The sequence below is a fragment of the Mandrillus leucophaeus genome, unplaced genomic scaffold, assembly GCF_000951045.1.
Source record: "Mandrillus leucophaeus isolate KB7577 unplaced genomic scaffold, Mleu.le_1.0 Scaffold122, whole genome shotgun sequence".
In the NCBI taxonomy this organism is placed as follows: domain Eukaryota; kingdom Metazoa; phylum Chordata; class Mammalia; order Primates; family Cercopithecidae; genus Mandrillus; species Mandrillus leucophaeus.
The window spans coordinates 444,176-460,897 of record NW_012100543.1 but is presented as its reverse complement, the minus strand read 5'-3'; the positions used below and the strand labels follow the sequence as shown (position 1 = coordinate 460,897).

General features: G+C 54.6%; 1 protein-coding gene across 1 annotated transcript in view; it reads right to left on the bottom strand.

Annotated features, from left to right (window-relative positions):
* The window catches only part of HS1BP3 (HCLS1 binding protein 3), a 28,915-nt gene extending 17,537 nt beyond the window's left edge, over nt 1-11,378 (bottom strand). Inside the window, exons 1-3 of the mRNA XM_011971404.1 lie at nt 11,203-11,378; nt 6,919-7,126; nt 4,375-4,591 (exon numbers count right to left, since the gene is read on the bottom strand). Of these exons, the coding sequence (XP_011826794.1) occupies nt 4,375-4,591; nt 6,919-7,126; nt 11,203-11,301 (524 nt within the window). The 5' untranslated portion in view covers nt 11,302-11,378. The remainder of the gene's footprint in view (nt 1-4,374; nt 4,592-6,918; nt 7,127-11,202) is intronic.
* Between the last annotated feature and the right edge of the window lie 5,344 nt (nt 11,379-16,722).

Sequence of the window (16,722 nt, the reverse complement as noted above, 5' to 3'; positions counted from 1 at the left end):
GAACCCCAGGATGGCACCGCAGAGAACTCCTCCAGCAGGTGGGCCAGCAGACGAGGGAAAGCCCAGCCTGAGCAGGAGGAGTTGGGGAGTAGTCAGTACCGGAAGTGCCTTCCGGACACGCCCTGTCCTCAGCCCACTGTGGACGGGGAATCGTGGTGATGGCTAACCTGCCGCTCTCCACAGCTGTTTCCTTTCTGGCATTTCCAACACTTTACTGGAGTTTGGTTTCTGGGAATTCTCAAATAGGAGCTTGCAGAACCAACTCAAGAGCTTGTTAAAACACAGATTCTGGGGGCCCTACCCAGATCTGAGGGGGGCCTGGAATCTCTCTCTCTCCCAAGCTTTCAGTGGCCCAGAATCCCTAGGTGGTCTCTGCTGCGCTGGTGGCATCAGGGGAGCCCTGGGTGCCCAGGCTCAGGCTGGAATGAAGAGGTGCCAAGCCCTTGTGCAGTGGTCGGGATACTTGGCAAGAGGCACCCTTGGGGGAGCAGCTCCAGGGCACCTAAGGAGGTGGGGCTGAGGCCCTGCTGTCCCCACAGAGCTCCCCTCCACGGCTCACCTTAGGGGACCATCTTGCTGCTAAATCTTGGGTTAGCGAATCTGGGAGCACCTGGTAATGTGCCAGCATTCAAAACCACAGAATCATCCCAGAGAAGTGATTTCATCCAAATATGGAGGGTAAGATATTATTTTTATACTAAAATACATGTGGTTGTTTTATGCAAGATGAAGCAAAATCCATATTAAAAAATTACCATAAAACATGGCCTTCCAGAGAAACATTCAGCTTCACCACGGAGGCCACAGCATGGAGACCCGGGTGTGGGCTCCCCCCATCCAAGGAGTCTGGGAAGCCCAGCCTCGAAGGCAGGTGCATTTGTTCATACAGGAGCCAGCCTGTCCCACCAGACGCTGCGAGTCCTCAGGGACCCAGGGCCTGCAGGGGGTCTCTGTGTGCCAAAGAAGAGATGGGAGGAGTGGGCCCTGGGGTGGGGGCAGGGCTTAGAAAAGCACAGGGGCACTCCCAACGAGGGGCTTCAGCCCTTGGAGAACCCTTTACTGGAATGGTACCCCAAAGTCCCCAGAAGCAGCTTCAGGGACCCTGCTCTGGGTGGGGCACATATATAGGGGAAGGCTCCATAGAATAAAAGCGTTGTATATATAGAAGTTCCTCAAGTTATTGCCTATAATAGGAAAAACCTACAGAAAACCCCAGCATGTTCACAAGCAGGGGCCTGGCAATGCCACTTACAGCCCATCGAGCTGAGAAACCAGCAGAGGAAGGAGGGAGAGCGCAGCTATTGATCTGGAAGGACCTAGAACATGTAAACTGGAAAAAAGAAAATTCCAGAATGGCACATAAGACAATCTCATTTTGGCAGTAAGATGTGAATATTCAAAGATGCATTCAAAAATTCACAGGGAAAGGAATTTTATCTGTGTTTGCAATTTTTCTATACTAATTGTGTATTATTTGAGTCACAATGTAAAATGTTTCCCGCAGAGGATTTCCAGCATAAGGCAGAACTATTAGGGTAGAATGTCAATTTTCTCAGCACCGTGACATCTCTAAAATAGAAAGTTAAATACAAAACGGGGGCGACATGGAGCAGCAATCGGGACAGACCATAGGGTGAAAACGCAGAGTACGAAAAGGCGCGTGCACTGTGCCTGCAGTTGCATGGATGGCGCTGGGACGGGGTCAGACGAGAGCCCCAGCAGAAGGGGAGAGCGGTGGTGTCGGGATGGGCCGAGGTGAGGGTTTTTTCTGTCTTTAAGCGCTCTCTAACGGTGTAATAACGCTCTCTTGTCCCTAACCAAAACCAGGTTTACAAGACAAAGAAAAGCCAGGCCGGCCTGGGCTCCGGCTTTGTGCTGGCGACTCCCACCCTCCCAGCAGCCCTGCAGTGGAGCAGCCCTTCAGCAGAGCAGCAGCGCCTCGCCGCGGCCACGGTGGGGAAGGACCGAGGCTGGTTGCAGGGAAATGGTGGCTGCTCCAGGAGCGCCCAGAGCTAAGTCCACACATGGGGCAGGGCAAGCTGGGAAACGGGGGCTGTTGCACTTGCACAGGAACCAAGGGCACGGGAGGGAGAGGGGTGCACAAATAGCCCCCTGAGAAGAACAGAAAGTCCCCCACCAAAGGGCAGGTGGGTGGCACCAAGAGAGATCAACAAGCCCAGCTGGGTGTCTGTGAAAGGCCGAGGTAGAAACCCAACTTCAAGGCACGGCTCTGCCACACACACGGCTCGGGCCAAGATCCTGCTGAACTCCTTTCTCGATTTTCCCATTTGTGAAAGGGGGATAATCCTGGGGCCTTGCCCACCTCCCAGGCTGATAAAGACTGGACTGGAGATGGCGTGGAGTCCTGGCTCTGCTATCTGCAGGCTGCAGGAACGTGGACGAACCACCTGACCCTGAATCTGAGTTTCCCACCACACAGAAGAGGCTGATGCCAGTGCAGGCCTCCAGGGCTCCGTTTCTTGACCTGTGCTCACAGTGGATCCTGAAAGCAGTTTGGTGAGTCATGACCTTTCCAAACATTGAAATAGAATAGAAAATATCCGAGTATGATACACTTAGTAAGGTTTTGTATGAGTTCTGGGAACTTTTGCTTCAGTTTTATGGGATGTTTATACATGTGTGTCCTGGGTCATAGCATATAATATAGTTTTTACTATGGGTTGTAGCAAGCAGTTTCAGAAATCCTGTCTTAACAGATATAATGAGATCATGTAGGCAAATGCTAACTTAGTTCCCCCAGCATTTCATAAACTCTCAAAAAATGTTACTTCTTATTTCTGCCAGAGGTGATAACGCTGATTCACCAGCACCTTGTCACACGGGTCCTTAAAAAGCAAGCCCAGCAGAAGAGGGTCTTGAGCCAGCGGGATTACTCTTAGGTGCTAAGCTTTCCCAGGATTCAGGGGCGAGGACCCCAGAGTACAGAGCTGGGGAGGGGGCTGGCCCCCCCCAACCAAGGGGTCCCAGGACAGCTGACACCTCTCCCCTGACAGTCTGCTAATGAAGTAAGTAGGAAGTTCAAGGCAGCACTTGCCAGCCCCAAAGAGCATTTTCCTACCCAAAAAAGGAGCCGCTCTGCTAAGTGTGTTCTTCTGCCAAAGGCTGGCACAGACAACCAAAGTCCATCTTGGTTTGGCACTACGTGTGGTTACTCAGAACAACAGAGAATGTGAGTTCAAACAAAGCCTCACCCTTACCAAAATAAAGCCCAAGAAAGGCCTGCAGGGTTGGGCCAGGCTGATAAGGAGTGACTATTACAGGCTTGTCCCCACATCACCCGCTACTCTGGCTGCCTCTCCCTCAGGGCCGCCGACCCCACTCCAGGACAAGGCCAGCCACGGAGGGCCAGGAGGGGTGACTGCAGGGCACTTACTGTGCCTAGGTGCTGCAGGACCCTGGCTCCGGGGCCTGTTTCTGCTGCAGCTCCCCGAGCGCTGTGCACCCTTTTCCAGTGTGAATCCTCACCCCTGGACGCTGGTCTCATGGCCACCCTGCAGCCCACCCTTCCATAACCCTCCCCACGAAGAAGGCCTTTCCAGAGTGGGCTGTGATTTTAGGACAGAATTCTGCATGCTGATGAAGCTGAACTTGCCTCTGCCTAGTTTCTACTGGGCTCTAATTCCTTTCTGGGGCAGGACCTACAACAAAGGACTCACTCATCTGGCGTCTGAGGACTTCGGTAAACGGCTAAGAGACATTCGTTGTGGTAGAGAGCGGGGAGAACAGCACCCCTGGCCTGCTCTGATTCCATTGAAAGATGGGGCCATGATGATAGCTGATTGCTAAATTTACATAACTCAGTTCATCTTCACAGGAGCCCTAAGAGGTTGGTACGACCATGAGCCCATTTTCACTGAAGAAAACCGAAGAAAAGAGATTGTAAATGGCCAGAGATCCATGGCTGGTGAACGGCCCTGTGTGGAGGCAGGGCCAAGGTGAATGCTCCTGCTATGCAGATGATGCAGGCCCAGAGCTGCAGCTACCTCTGCGAGTTCTGCAGCTGGAAGGAGCACCCAGTCCTCCCACACTAGCCGGACAGGTCCGCAGCCTGCACTACTGAGCTGTCACGGGGAGCCTCTGCCAAGCCTCAGTGCAGAGCCACAAGCGGAGGACATCCTGTGACCCAGGCAGGGAGGCGATACCTAAGCCCAGCCCCAGAGACACGGACACCACCAAGGGCACACAGAGAGCTGGTTCCCCCAAGCACACCAGGCCAAGGCCTCGTGGCCCAGATGCTTGTGAGGGGGCGACCTGGGATGCTCAGGGCTTTTCTCAGATTCCAGGGAAGGGGGATGTCATCTCCAGAAAGCCTGGAATACAGCAAAGGGACCCTCTCGACAACGGGAGACCAACCGCATAATGCCCAGAGGGTCCAGCGCCTCCTCCTCCTCCAAGGATTCCTCAGCATCCTCGCCCTTCAGGCCCTGGATAGGAGGACCCTCTTCCGCCACTTGGTCTTGCTGCTCAAAAAAGTCGAAAGCCTCTTCATCATTCCCGGCCTGGCTGTCTGTGCCATCCAGGACAGAGGAATCTCTGCTGGTGAGCCCTGCAGCCCCTGGGGATCTGGTACCTGTGGAGGAAGACAGAAAAAATGGGACTTGGTAACCACCCCAGAGCCAGGGGAGGCATCTTGCCACACTGCACCCTCCCATGCCAGGATCTGAGGTCAAGGGCTTCCTGCAGCCTCCTGAGACCAAACTTGTCCCTCCTGGGACCTGAGCAGGAGGGAGAGTCTGGGTGGATAGAAGGTGACCTCCGTTTCGGGGGCAGCCAAGTGCCTGCTGCAGCCCCCCAAGGGCTGATGGGCACCAAGGAAGCCTGGAGTGAAGTGGTCACCAGTGAGAGCTTCAGAGCAAGACAGGGGCAGCGGTTCCTGAACCCAAGACTCAGAGCCTGTGTGCACAAGGATGGCCCCACCCTCCTCCTGGGTGAGCCGTGGGATAAACCAGCCAGGGCACAGGGTGATTCAACAAGAACCAGTGCAGCCAGAACCGTTTACAGTCGGAGGCGCGGCAAGGGGCTCTGCAGATGGAGACCTGCTCCAAGAGTCTGGGCACCTGGACTGTGGACTGGATGGGTGCTCAGCGTAAGCATGTGGAAGATTCCAGAACAAACGGTGACCACTCCATTACAAACTGGCTTAGATCAGCGCTTCTCAAAGTGTGGTCTTCAGACAGAGAATGCCCCCTGTGTGACCACAATGAAGTAAGTACAGAAAGCGAGAGTAAGCATCCAGAAACTTCCATAGCATCCTGCCACCATCACAATACCCAAGCATGCTTTTGTATTTGTGAAAGTATCCATCTGTGACAGGCTGGGAATAAAAGAGCTAGCCCTTGCCACAGACAGTTTGAGAAGCTGGGCTCAGACTACTTGTTCTTCTCTATCCAAGTGCTTACTGGGTAGTTTATCTTTAAAACAACTGACTTTTAATAAAATCACATTGTAGGTAAGAACTTAAGTGTCTGGCATCCAGGATGCACTGAGTGATAGTGATGATATTGTATTATGTGATGCTCTGTTATTTTACTCGGACAAATGTGAAAAGGCCATTCAAAATCTCCCAAACCTTCAATTTCATGTCATAAGCATCTTACATTTAAACATCACAAAAGCCCTATGAGAGAGATCCCAACTGTACGTCCATCTTGCAGATGAGCAAAGTGAGGCATAGAGCAGCTTGTTTCTATCCTGCCTCTCCACAAGAGAGGGCCTGGGACATCCTGAGCATCTCTCCCAGCTATGGCTGAACTGGAACCTCTCGGCACAGTCTACCCAGCCCCAGAGATAGGCAAGGAAGGAAGGGTTGTGACCTTGGAAGAAACAAGGGCAGAAGAGAACCCAGACCCGTGCGAGGGGCACCGACATGGCCACAGGACACCTGCGCTGTGCAGCTTGTCCAGTCCTAGGCCTGTGCATTCACCAGTTTTGCTTCTCTTCCCCACCTTTCGCTTTTAAAAATTTGTTTTATTTATGGTCAACTTTCTTTTGAAAACTTCCCTTCTGTCTTGTGGAACTAGGAGATCCACAGTAGCTGGGAAAGAGTTAAGCAGACGGATGTAAAGAGGGGAGAAGTCAAGGGGTGGGAGTCCAGCACCAGCCGTGGTGAGAACCTGCCCTGCCCTGGGGGCATCTGTGAGACCAGGGCCTACTTCACGGGGGTTCTGGGTTGACAAGGCTAACTGAGGAGTGGGGTAAAATGGCAGCCACCATTTACTTTGTGGTTGTCTCTGTTCTAAGCACTTTGCATGTGTTAGCTCAGTAAATTCTCTTAACGACCTGTCAGCCCGGCTACTCCCACCTTACAGATGAGAAAACTGCGGAGAAGAGAGGGCTGGGACACCTATGGGAAGGGCCTGACGTCTCCACCACTGGGGGCAAGGGTGCTGGATCAGTTCCTCAGCCTGGAGCTGTCCCCATGACTCTTTCTGTGGGGGCACAGGTGAGAGGCACATGTCCCCAGGGGCTGGTGACCAGCCTGGCTGTGAGAACACAGCTTTCCCGGGATACTGAAGGTCCCTAGGGCTGGCTGGCAGGAGGCAGAGGGGTGCGTGGGGTGTCTGTCAGGGGGTTGTATGTTGTGCATGGTCGGTTGGGGGGCATCGGGCAAGCTCTAGGAATGGGGCTGGCTAGGAAGGCCATGGATGGGGGTCACACTATGGAGAATGCCCACTGTGTGAGCCCCCACCTGACACCCAGACGTTCAGGCCCTCAAGGGCAGGCCTCCTTCTGCCCACCATCCAGCCAAGGATGTCAGTGAGGCCGCCTGCCTCACCAGCCTGGCTGAAGCCTCCAGGCTGCAGAGGCAGCTGCGGACATGCTCCCACCGGGGCAGGGCAGCGGGGCCTAGTTCTGGGCGGGGCAGACCTGAGGGACATGGGGCAGAGCCTCGGGTACCTAAGAACTCTAGCAGCTCTGGGCTGCCTGCCAACTCGGCATCCTTGGAGACACAGCGCAGGATCTCATTGAACACGGCTCTCCTCTCCCGGATGTCAGACTCCCCAACAAACAGGACCTTCCTGGGGAGCGGGGGGAGGCTGGCTGCTGCATAACGACTGCTCAGTTTCTGGTAAAACTCCTCAATCTCGCTGTACTTTTTGGAGACCTGGAATGAGAGGAGCATGTGGTTTCTTGAGTGAAGAGTGGCAGGGAGTGCTCCTTTCTCACCCCGAACAAGGGTCCCCGAGGCCCGGCAGCCACAGGAAGTGTGCCAGGCACGCCCGTCTGCTGCCCCTCCGCCTGTCTCCCGGCCTCAGGCTCCAGTCCTTAACACTCCTGGCCAATAGCAGATTCAAACATCTTAGTGGCTCAGAGGAAACATGCAATAACGGTGCCATTCTGGGCACTGTCACAGGTCCAGGTAAAAAGATTCGATACAGGGAGCCCTGCCTGGCCTGCAGGTGATCAGGGCCACTGAGTTCATTCCCAGCTTTCTGCGTATCAGGAGGGTGATCTCACCGCCTGGCAGGTCATCTTCCTGCAACACCGTGAATCACCTGTTCTCAGCACCGACCTCATTCTCCTGTGAACCAGCGCAGCCTTCAGCGGGCCAGCCCACACAAGCAGTGGAGACAGATATTTCCAAGGCTGATTCTCTGCCCCACGTCAGGCAGGACCTCTGCACGCAGGCACCCGAGTGAGACAGGCCAGGACTCCTGCTGTCGTCATAAGGCGGCCTTGAACACCATCTGACTCAGAGAGGGCAGCACTCAGCTTCCCGTGGGGCCAGCGGGTGACTCCCGCCGCCGCTTCAGCCTCTCCCCACAGCTCCTGGGCAGCTAAGTCTTCGCTCCTCCACTCACGGAGCTCCTGCTGCATGTTTACTCTGTACACGGACACCCCAGCAGGCTCTCGGCCTCACAGTGGTTTCAGTCCATCACCATGTCTGTAACCCTGTGGGTGCTCAGCAAAGTCACCTGCTGTATACACACACCATCGGTCTGGCACCTACCCTCACTCCTAGCTCCTCTGTACTTTCCCCATAGACTGGGCCTGTCTACCCCGACTGAAGTGTGGATCACTCATTCTTATGCTCCCAGGCGCGGGCTGTGCCCATCGTGTGCCACTGGAGTGCTGGCGTGCAGGGGCTGTGGGCATCTGACGCCCTCTGGCTCAGGGGGATCCCTTGGTGCAGGGTGTGTCTGGAGCACACCCCTTGGCTCTAGCAACACCACCCAGAATGCCCAGCCTGCAAAGGGTCAAGATACCAGGAGGCAGCTGAGGGGACTTCAGAACCTCCAGTGGGGAGTCATCTGGAACAGGTGCTCCTTGCTGTTATCAGCACAAGAGCCTGGCTCCAGACTTTCCTGAAAACAGCCCTCAGGGAAACGCACGTGGACCCCTTCGCAGAGTGATTGCTGTAACACAGGCTCCAACAGCAGCTGACTCCAGCCCCGCCTGCAGAGCAGGCCACGGTGGGGGCTGGGCGCCCTCTGCTGGCCCAACTGCTCCACTCAGGCTCAGACCACAGACCCAGCAAACCCAGGCTTCGGGAACCTCCATCTCCAGTGCACTGGCAGCGTGAGTACCCCGGAGCTGTAGGCCTGGGCTCCCACCCCACCCAGGGCCCACGTCCATCAGGGGTTCAGGCAGGGTTTCTCGGGTGGGCTCCTGCGCCAGCAACAACAGAAGGCCAAGTAAGAGGCCCTGAGCAGAGGAAGCTCAAGGTTGAGAACTCATATTGATCTGGTGCCCCCGTGTGCCAGGCACTGCTGAGGATGGGGCAGACAGCCCTGTAACTTTAGTAAGCTTGTGGGTGTCTGCACTGCTAGCACACCCAAAAGCCTGCACAACCTCCACTGCAGTGCCCCTCCTGGGGCCACTTTTACTCCATGGTCAGCAAATTAGTACATGTTTATATTAAAACACATACGCCCTTTTAAGTAGATACAAAATGCTCATTAATTCTTTGAGTTAAATCATGAAACATCAAAGAGACTTCAGGCTTGGGGTATGTCACTGTGGGCTCCATCCTGAGATCCCATGGGGAATAAAGGAGTTCTTTGCCCTTGCAGGCACTTTCAAATGTTTGACAAGCCCCTGCACCCACACACTCCACAGGGAGTGGGCATCACTGACTAGGAAAAAGTGGCACTAGTGTGATGCATGGAGGTGTTAAAACATCCTCACGTACACCTCACATGTAAGGCCAGCCCTCTGCACAGAACCACGTGGGCTGGGCTGAAGCCCAAGGTCCCCAGAATGCTCCCTCCTTCGTGCCCGGCAACATCGAGCTCAAATACTCTCCTCTTCTGCTCCTGTCCCTGAAAATGTGGGTGCATTGAGCCCCAACCTGGGTCAAGTCAAACTACCAGGAGCTGCAAAGCGCCCTGCAAAGCAGAGCCACTCTCAGAGCAATGCAGGTCCAGAATCACCCCTGACATCACACGTTGCTTCTCACCAAGAGTCGGCCACAGAAGCAATCAAATGAAAAACAGCATTGCTATTCTAGACGCTTCCCATGACATTGTTGAATGTCCCTTAAAATCGTGTGGCTGGGCGTGGGGGTTCATGCCTGTTATCCCAGCACTTTGGGAGGCTGAGGCAGGAGGATTGCTTGAGCCCAGTTTGAGGAGTTTGAGACCAGCCTGGACAACATAACAAGACACTATGTCTACCAAAAATAAAAATAAAAAACAAAAAGCTGGGCATGGTGGCGTGTGCCTGTAGTCCTAGACACTTAGGAGGCTGAGGCAGGAGGACTGCTTGAGCTCAAGAGTTCCAGGCTGCAGTGAGCTATGATCACACCACTGCACTCCAGTCTGGGGAACAGAGTGAGATCCTATCTCTTAAAAAAAAATTTGTGCTGTAAATTTCTCTTAAAATTTAGTGTCTCTTTCACCAGGTCACCAGAAAGATGCAACTTGTTTCCCTTTTTATCTTGGCTGCTAGGAGACTCCACGCTAGCCCCGTGTCACTCCCCGCTGTACTGCGGGGTCTAGTTCATTTCACCTTTGTCCTAATAATCCTGTACCTGTGTCTCCTGGTCTCCAGCTGCAGGTCCTTTTCACAAGAGGCCAAATGGTAAATAATAAGTGAATGAGTGTGTGATCTCAACCCTCTTGAAATTCTCTCCTCCCTTAGCTCCTGTGACTCCGTAGACATCCAGTTCTCTCCTTTCTGCCTCAGCTACAGACTCCTCTTTCTCCCTAAGAGTCTTAAACCCCTGGCATCCTCAGGATTTCCTTCTCAGCCCTTCTCTCTGCTTTCCACATCTGTTCTCTGAACAACTTCATCCACTCCCAGATTTTTAGTATCACCTGCAAGTTGATGACACCCTAGCCTGCATCTCAGGCCTGAGCCTGTACTGAGCTCCAGCCTCACGTATCCATTCACAGGGCAGACACTTCACACTCCACATGCCCCCTGGATCTGCTCCTCTATCATATTCTTTATTTCAGTTGGTGGAAACAGTCAGCAAATGTGGTGCATGTTACCCCGTAAACATTTTCAACGCTCCCTGTCCCTTCCATACCAAGCACAATGGCCTGCTCCAAGCCCTTGCTTTGGGAATGACCATATTGGCCATGTATCTGGGGTCGCTGACACCTGTTTTGTTCCTTCCAATCCAACACCATGCTCACAGCAGATTGGCTGGTTAAAGGCAAAAGGGCCCATGTCACTCTCCTGCTTAAAACTCTCCTTGGCTGAAGGTTAAGTCCAGGCTCCCGCACACTCTCCACAATCTGGATCCTGCCTGTCGCTCACCTTCATCTTCCCCACTTCCTCCCAGGACCACACTCAACTGCGCGGAGTTCCCCACTCAACATCCTGCTTCCAGCCTCCGTGCCTTTGCTTAGGCTGCGTCATCTGCCAGGACACCCTTCTCGCCTCTTCTGTGGAGCCCCACCTGCTCCTCAAAACACAGCTCAACCACCACCTCTTCCAAGAAGTTTCCCCAGGGTGAGTTAGGTGCCCCTTCTCTATACCCCCAGAGCCCCCCATGTGCTCCTGTCCCCATCTGTATCTGTCTCTTTAGAGGTCTGCCTCTCCATGGACTGAGGGCGTCTGATTCATTCTGTGTCCCTTCTGTCTAGCACGGTCTGGTACTCCAGGCCCTGAGCAAGCAACAGACAGAGAAGCACCTGCTCCGGATGCTACTTGAACCCTGGTGGGCAGGTGTGTCTGCCCGCCCGGACCCCGGGCACCCTCGAAACATCCTGGCCAGAGCCTCCGGCTCACCAAGAACTGGACGACATCCTCGGGCCTGTGCTTGGCCGACTTGAACGCAGCCAGGCGGGTCACCACCAGGATCTGGTACTCCACGTGTCCAGACATCATCTTGCCCCGCACCTCCTGGTGCTGGGGCACAGTCAGGTCGAGGCCAGTGTGGGCATTCTGAAGTCGCCTGCCAGAGGAAAAGAAGGCAGGTGGGGTTCAGGGTCAAGGCAGCAGGCTTCCCGAGCAAAGTGTGGGTAGGGCCTCCAGGTGCCTGACAGGCCTGGGTGCCAGGCGACTGCTGGCTGTCCTCGGTGGTCACTGCTCCAGGCCACTCATCCCGCCACACCAGCCCCTCATAAGACTGGCTTCCCAGGCCCCGGGCCTGGTCCTGCCTTTGGGTTGCTCAGGGACAAAGGTCTGCTCCCTGCAGGAAAACGGGAAAGGATGGGGCTATTGAAAGGGATCGATACAAACTCTGGGCAGACCGGGTGGGAGCAGCATCCCAGTGCCTGTACTCAGACCAAGGAACATGCCTGGGGCTGCAGAGACAACAAGGGACTGAAATCCCAGCTGGAGACAGGCACCTCTCTTTGGCTAATGGGCAGGAGGGCTGCTACAGGCCCCTTGGGGCAGGGGACAGGGGATGGGCACTGGAGGCAGGGCCCTTGTGACCCCCCGTGGCCCAGAGAGGCACTGACAGGCCTGTCCCTCATGTGGGCAGCCCATGCTGCCCCTCCAGGTGTAGAGAGGATGCATCGGCAAAACATCACCACTCTTGGAGACTTATAAAATGCAATTCGAATATACTGAATTGTATGACGAGCAAAGAAATGATGAGATGTTTTCCTTGAAGTGGAAAAAGTTATTAAATACATCCCTCATCCTACGTAAGGTGAGACACAGACCTGTGCAGACTAACGTCCCTCACACAAATGCCTCTGGCAGGACATGCCAGGCACCCTCTGAGCAGCTCTGACCATCAAGGTGAGACCTCCTGTGTGCCAGGCAGGACCCTGAAAACACAGGAGGGGCTTCTGGGAGCTTAACCTGTGTCTGGGGCAAGGCCCCTCCCTCTCTGGAATTATACCCCAATCCATCAAATCCCCCCGGCCTGAGCACTCCTCCCACACAGACCCCTCACATCCCATGTTAGGCCACGTGGTCACCAGCACGACGCTGCTGTCACCAACTGATGAAGCCTACAGTGATGCGCCTCCTATGCCGTGTGTGCCACCCAGTGACTGTGTGCTGTACACACAAGGAATATCCTTCCACAGTGTAGGGCACCCCAGGAAACCTGCCTTCAGGTGGTGAAAAGTGGGCGAGGGACGAATGGGCACTGGGAGGTGCACATGTACAGCCAGCCCTCTGCCAATGGCACTGAGTTCACGCGGTGTGCACTCGCGGCCTGGTGTCGCCCACGGTGTCACTGTCACCAGTGTGGAGGAGGAAGGTGAGGCTGGATGCTGAGGGGAGATGTGCTGGGCTCTAGGAATGTACCTTTGTGAAGTCACTTCCGCTTCCTGCAGCCCTGCGAAGGAGCTCTGCTACTCAGACCCACTTAAAAGACAGGGAAACAGACCCTAACGGGAAAGAGGCTGCCCAGGTCTCACCCGGCATGAGGTGGAGCTGCGTTCAATCCCAGACAGCTGCTCCAGAGCCCAGGTGGCCTCTCATGGGGCAGGCATGAGAAAGAAGCCAGGCATCATTTCTTTAGGATCATGATGAAAACGAGGCACACGGGGGTGAAAGTGACAAGAAGGGCGGTGCCTGAGCTGGGGGGAGGTCCTCTCAGGGGTAGGAAGGGGATGGAGCAGATCCAGATGGGCATCTCCCACCATCCAGCTCCCTCACAGCACCCCACATCCAATGGTTCTCTGACCACGCCAGAACCCACAATCCATAACCCCACCCCTTTTCCAGGGTCCCATTCCATTGCTGGAATCCCTCTGCCTCAGGCCCAGCTCCCCTGACTTCTTACCCAGGGCTGAGCTGGCCTGGTCAAAGCCCACTTCTCCAGTTCTCTGCTTCCTTCACCCTGTGCCCAGGTGGCTCAACGTGACTGGGCACAGACATAGTGCAAACATGCAGCCTGTTCCCATTGAAATTCACGGCTGCAGACTTGAAGGCACAGCACCGCACCAGGCTTGGCAACCCTACCTCGCCCTAGATGTGGGGTTCTCAAAGTGTGGTCCCTGGATCAGGATCAACATCGCCTGGGAACTTGTAAGAAAGGCATGTTTGGGCCTAGGGTGGCCAGCAATCTTGTTTTCTCAGTAAGCCTTCCAGCGACTCTGATGCATCTGGGCCTACTCCGTTACCCTCCCACTTCCCTGAACCCACAGGAAAACTCTTTCTCTGCAGGGCCAGGTAGCAAATATTTCAGGCTATGCAGGGTATCTGGTCTCCGCTGCAGCTGCTACGGAGAGTACATAAACAAATGGGGGTGTGGTGGGCAGGATGTACCCTACACCAAGCTTCTCCAACTGTAATGTGTGTGCAACCCCCTGAGGATCCTGTTAATATGCAGATTCTGGTTCTGCAGGCCCGGGGTGGGCCTGAGAGTCATCATCTCTAGTAAATTCCCAAGTGATGTGGACACTGTTGTGTGCTGCTCCAGAGACCATCAGAGAACATCCTGGGCTTCACTGTCACATGTGCCCATCAGCCTGCAGCTGCTCCCTGATAGCTGCCCTCTCCTGGGACTGTAGACAAACTGGCTGGCTGCTCCTAAGGCCAATCTTCTATAAGGGCAGCGGCTCCGAGCCCCTCCCACCTACTCAAGGACATAGCTGCTGCAGCTCACCCCTCTTTTCCGAACCATCGATTTTCCTTCCTTAGCGGCCCACTTGTTAGCATGCAACCACGCTCTGACCGCTCATGTAACAAAAGCTGTGCTTTGACCTGACATTCCCCTTGCTCCGTTTCCCTCCTGCCCTTTCCAGCAGAACTTCTCAACAGAGGGCCCCATATTCATGGGTTCCTCTCCTCCTGTTTGATTTTGAACCTGTTCCAGCCAGACTTTGGTCCTCATCATGCAACAAACTGCCCATGTCCAGGTGACCTGTGACCTCTGTGTTGTTAAATCCAAAGGTGAGTCCTCATTTCTCCTCTGGTCTCACTTGTCAGCAGCAGCGGGCACAGTCAGCCGCTCCCTCCTTCAAGCTCTGCCTTCACTGGCGGCTGGAGCGCCCCTTCCCTCTTGCTTCTTCTCTGCCCACCCTGGCCACTGTTGCTCAAACAGGAGGAGAGGAACTGCTTTGGATGGTTTCCCTTGATGGCATCCAGAGCACCCTTCTTAGATCTTCTTCCTCTCACTGTACCCCTCCCCCGGTGATCTCATCCAGGCTCCAGGCTTTAAATACCGTTTCCGAGCCAATGGCTTCCCAACTCCCATCTTTAGCCCACTCTCCCCTCACGGCCAGCCCCCTTCCAGCTACCTGCCTGACATTCCCACTGGGCTGTCAACGAGCTTCTCAAACTCACCTGTCTACACCAATGCTGCTCCCACCTCTCCCCAAGCCTGCTAAATGGCAGCCTCATTCTTTCAGCATCTTAGGCTGAGAGACTTGCTGTGAGTCTTGACTTCTCTTTCTTGTTCTCATATCCAAGCAACAGCAAACCTGAAAGCTCAATCTTCAAAATATATCTACAACCCAAACATTTCTCACCCTCATGGCCACCATCACCCTGGGCCAAGCTACCACTGGCTCTATGTGGAATCCTACAAGCAATCCTGCTCAGCATAGCGGTCAAAGGATCTCTATAAACCATAAGTTGGGTCCTATTGCACTTGAAATAAAACCCGATGGCCCCTCCACAGCCTTCAAGCCCTTTCCTGATGATCCCTTACTCCCAAGCTTGCCTCTTCACCCCATCACCTAACACTCTCCCTGGGCTCACTCCACTCCAGCCATACCAGCCTCGGGATCCTGCTGTCCTGTCCTCCGAGTACACACTTTTCCAAGATTTCTTTTTCATGGCTGTCTCCCTCAGGGAGCTTGTCAGGCATCCGCCCAGGGGCCACTCCAGAAAGACGGCCCTTGACCACACCATAGAAAATAGCATGCGTGCCTCCTACCACTCTGTTGCCCCCACTGTTTTGTTTTCCTTCATAACATGTATCATCCCTGACATGTAGATTTGCCTACTGTGCCTGTGCCCCCATTAAAGCTCTCTGAGAGGGACTTGTTTGTCTCCTAGAACTTGGGCCAGTACCCGGTACAGAGGAGGCTCTCAATAAACACCTGCTGGTTGAATTCAAGCTTGAGTGCATGTGGCAATGACAGGTGGGAGGAGGCTGCACTGGAAAGAGGAGCTGGGGTGTGACTGGGAAGGGCCGGCCTTGCTGCTGGGCTAAGGCGTTTGAACTCACCCTGCAGGCAAGATCCTTGGGTGTGCTGGTGCCCTCAGCAAGAAATGAGCATGACTCATGTGGCCTTACCACCGCCAGCGCCCCCACGCCTGTTAACAAGATATGTCCAGGCTGTGCAGCTGGGCAGGGAGGGAAGCCACCCACCCCTTCCCAGCACCCAACACCAAAGTCACACCCCATCCATCTGCATGTGGCCGACGGGCATATACTACTGACGTTGCCCATGCCTGCCAATCTCAAACCTCCAATTCACAAAAAAGGAAACTGAGGCTTGGTGAGAGGAGGTGACGTAAGCGGCAGTAGGGCAACCTCTTCTGCCCATGAAGATACATCTGTAACCACACTTGATCATGCAAGACCAGGCAGGCTCCGACATCAGGGTTTACAAAAGGAATCATACCTTTCTAGACCTTAAGTCCCAGGGAATTCCTGATTACAACTGGAAGATCAACAGTTGGCTTTTATGTCATAAATTGGCATCTTAGCCTAAGACTTTGTGTAGGGAGAGCAAGGGTGAAGTGTATGAAAATATTTGAAGTAAGTCACTTTACAGCGTTTTAAAGGCGGAAAGAAGTAAAAGCCTTGCCAGGATCCATTCTAGGCTGGGTCCTCTAGGCCTCGATCAGGAGCGATCCGCTCTGCATCCTCCACCTGGACCCCTCCGAGGCCTTTTCTGTAACTTGCGCTTTCCTGAGCTGCCTCGCAAGCAGCGACCACCTCTCCCTGGTCTCTCATCAAAGTCATCCTCCCAGAAACCGGGTTCCTGCCCTGTACTGTGTTCCCATGGCAACCTGAGCTTACTACCCGCTGCTGGCATCACCCCCTCTCCACCGCAGCCCCCTGCTGGGCGAGCCTGTCTGATTCACACCAGTCCCCGGTGCCTGGGACACAGGGAGCGCTAAAAGGATGGAGAAGTAGGTTTTCGGGCCCAAAAGAGAAGAACCCAAGCCGATAGGAAAGAAGAGCAGAGTCCCCACTGCGCCCGCCTGGGCTGAGCCAGTCAGTCCCAGGCCTCCCGCAGTCTTTGGCGAGTTCTCTACCCTCTAGAGGGCCTCAGTTTCCTCATCCGTAAATCGGGGGCGCCACCTCTCCTGCAGGACGGTGCAGGGGCCCAGCCGGGATAAGCCACCGAGGGCGCTGGGGAGACCTGCTCCGGGTCCCGGGCC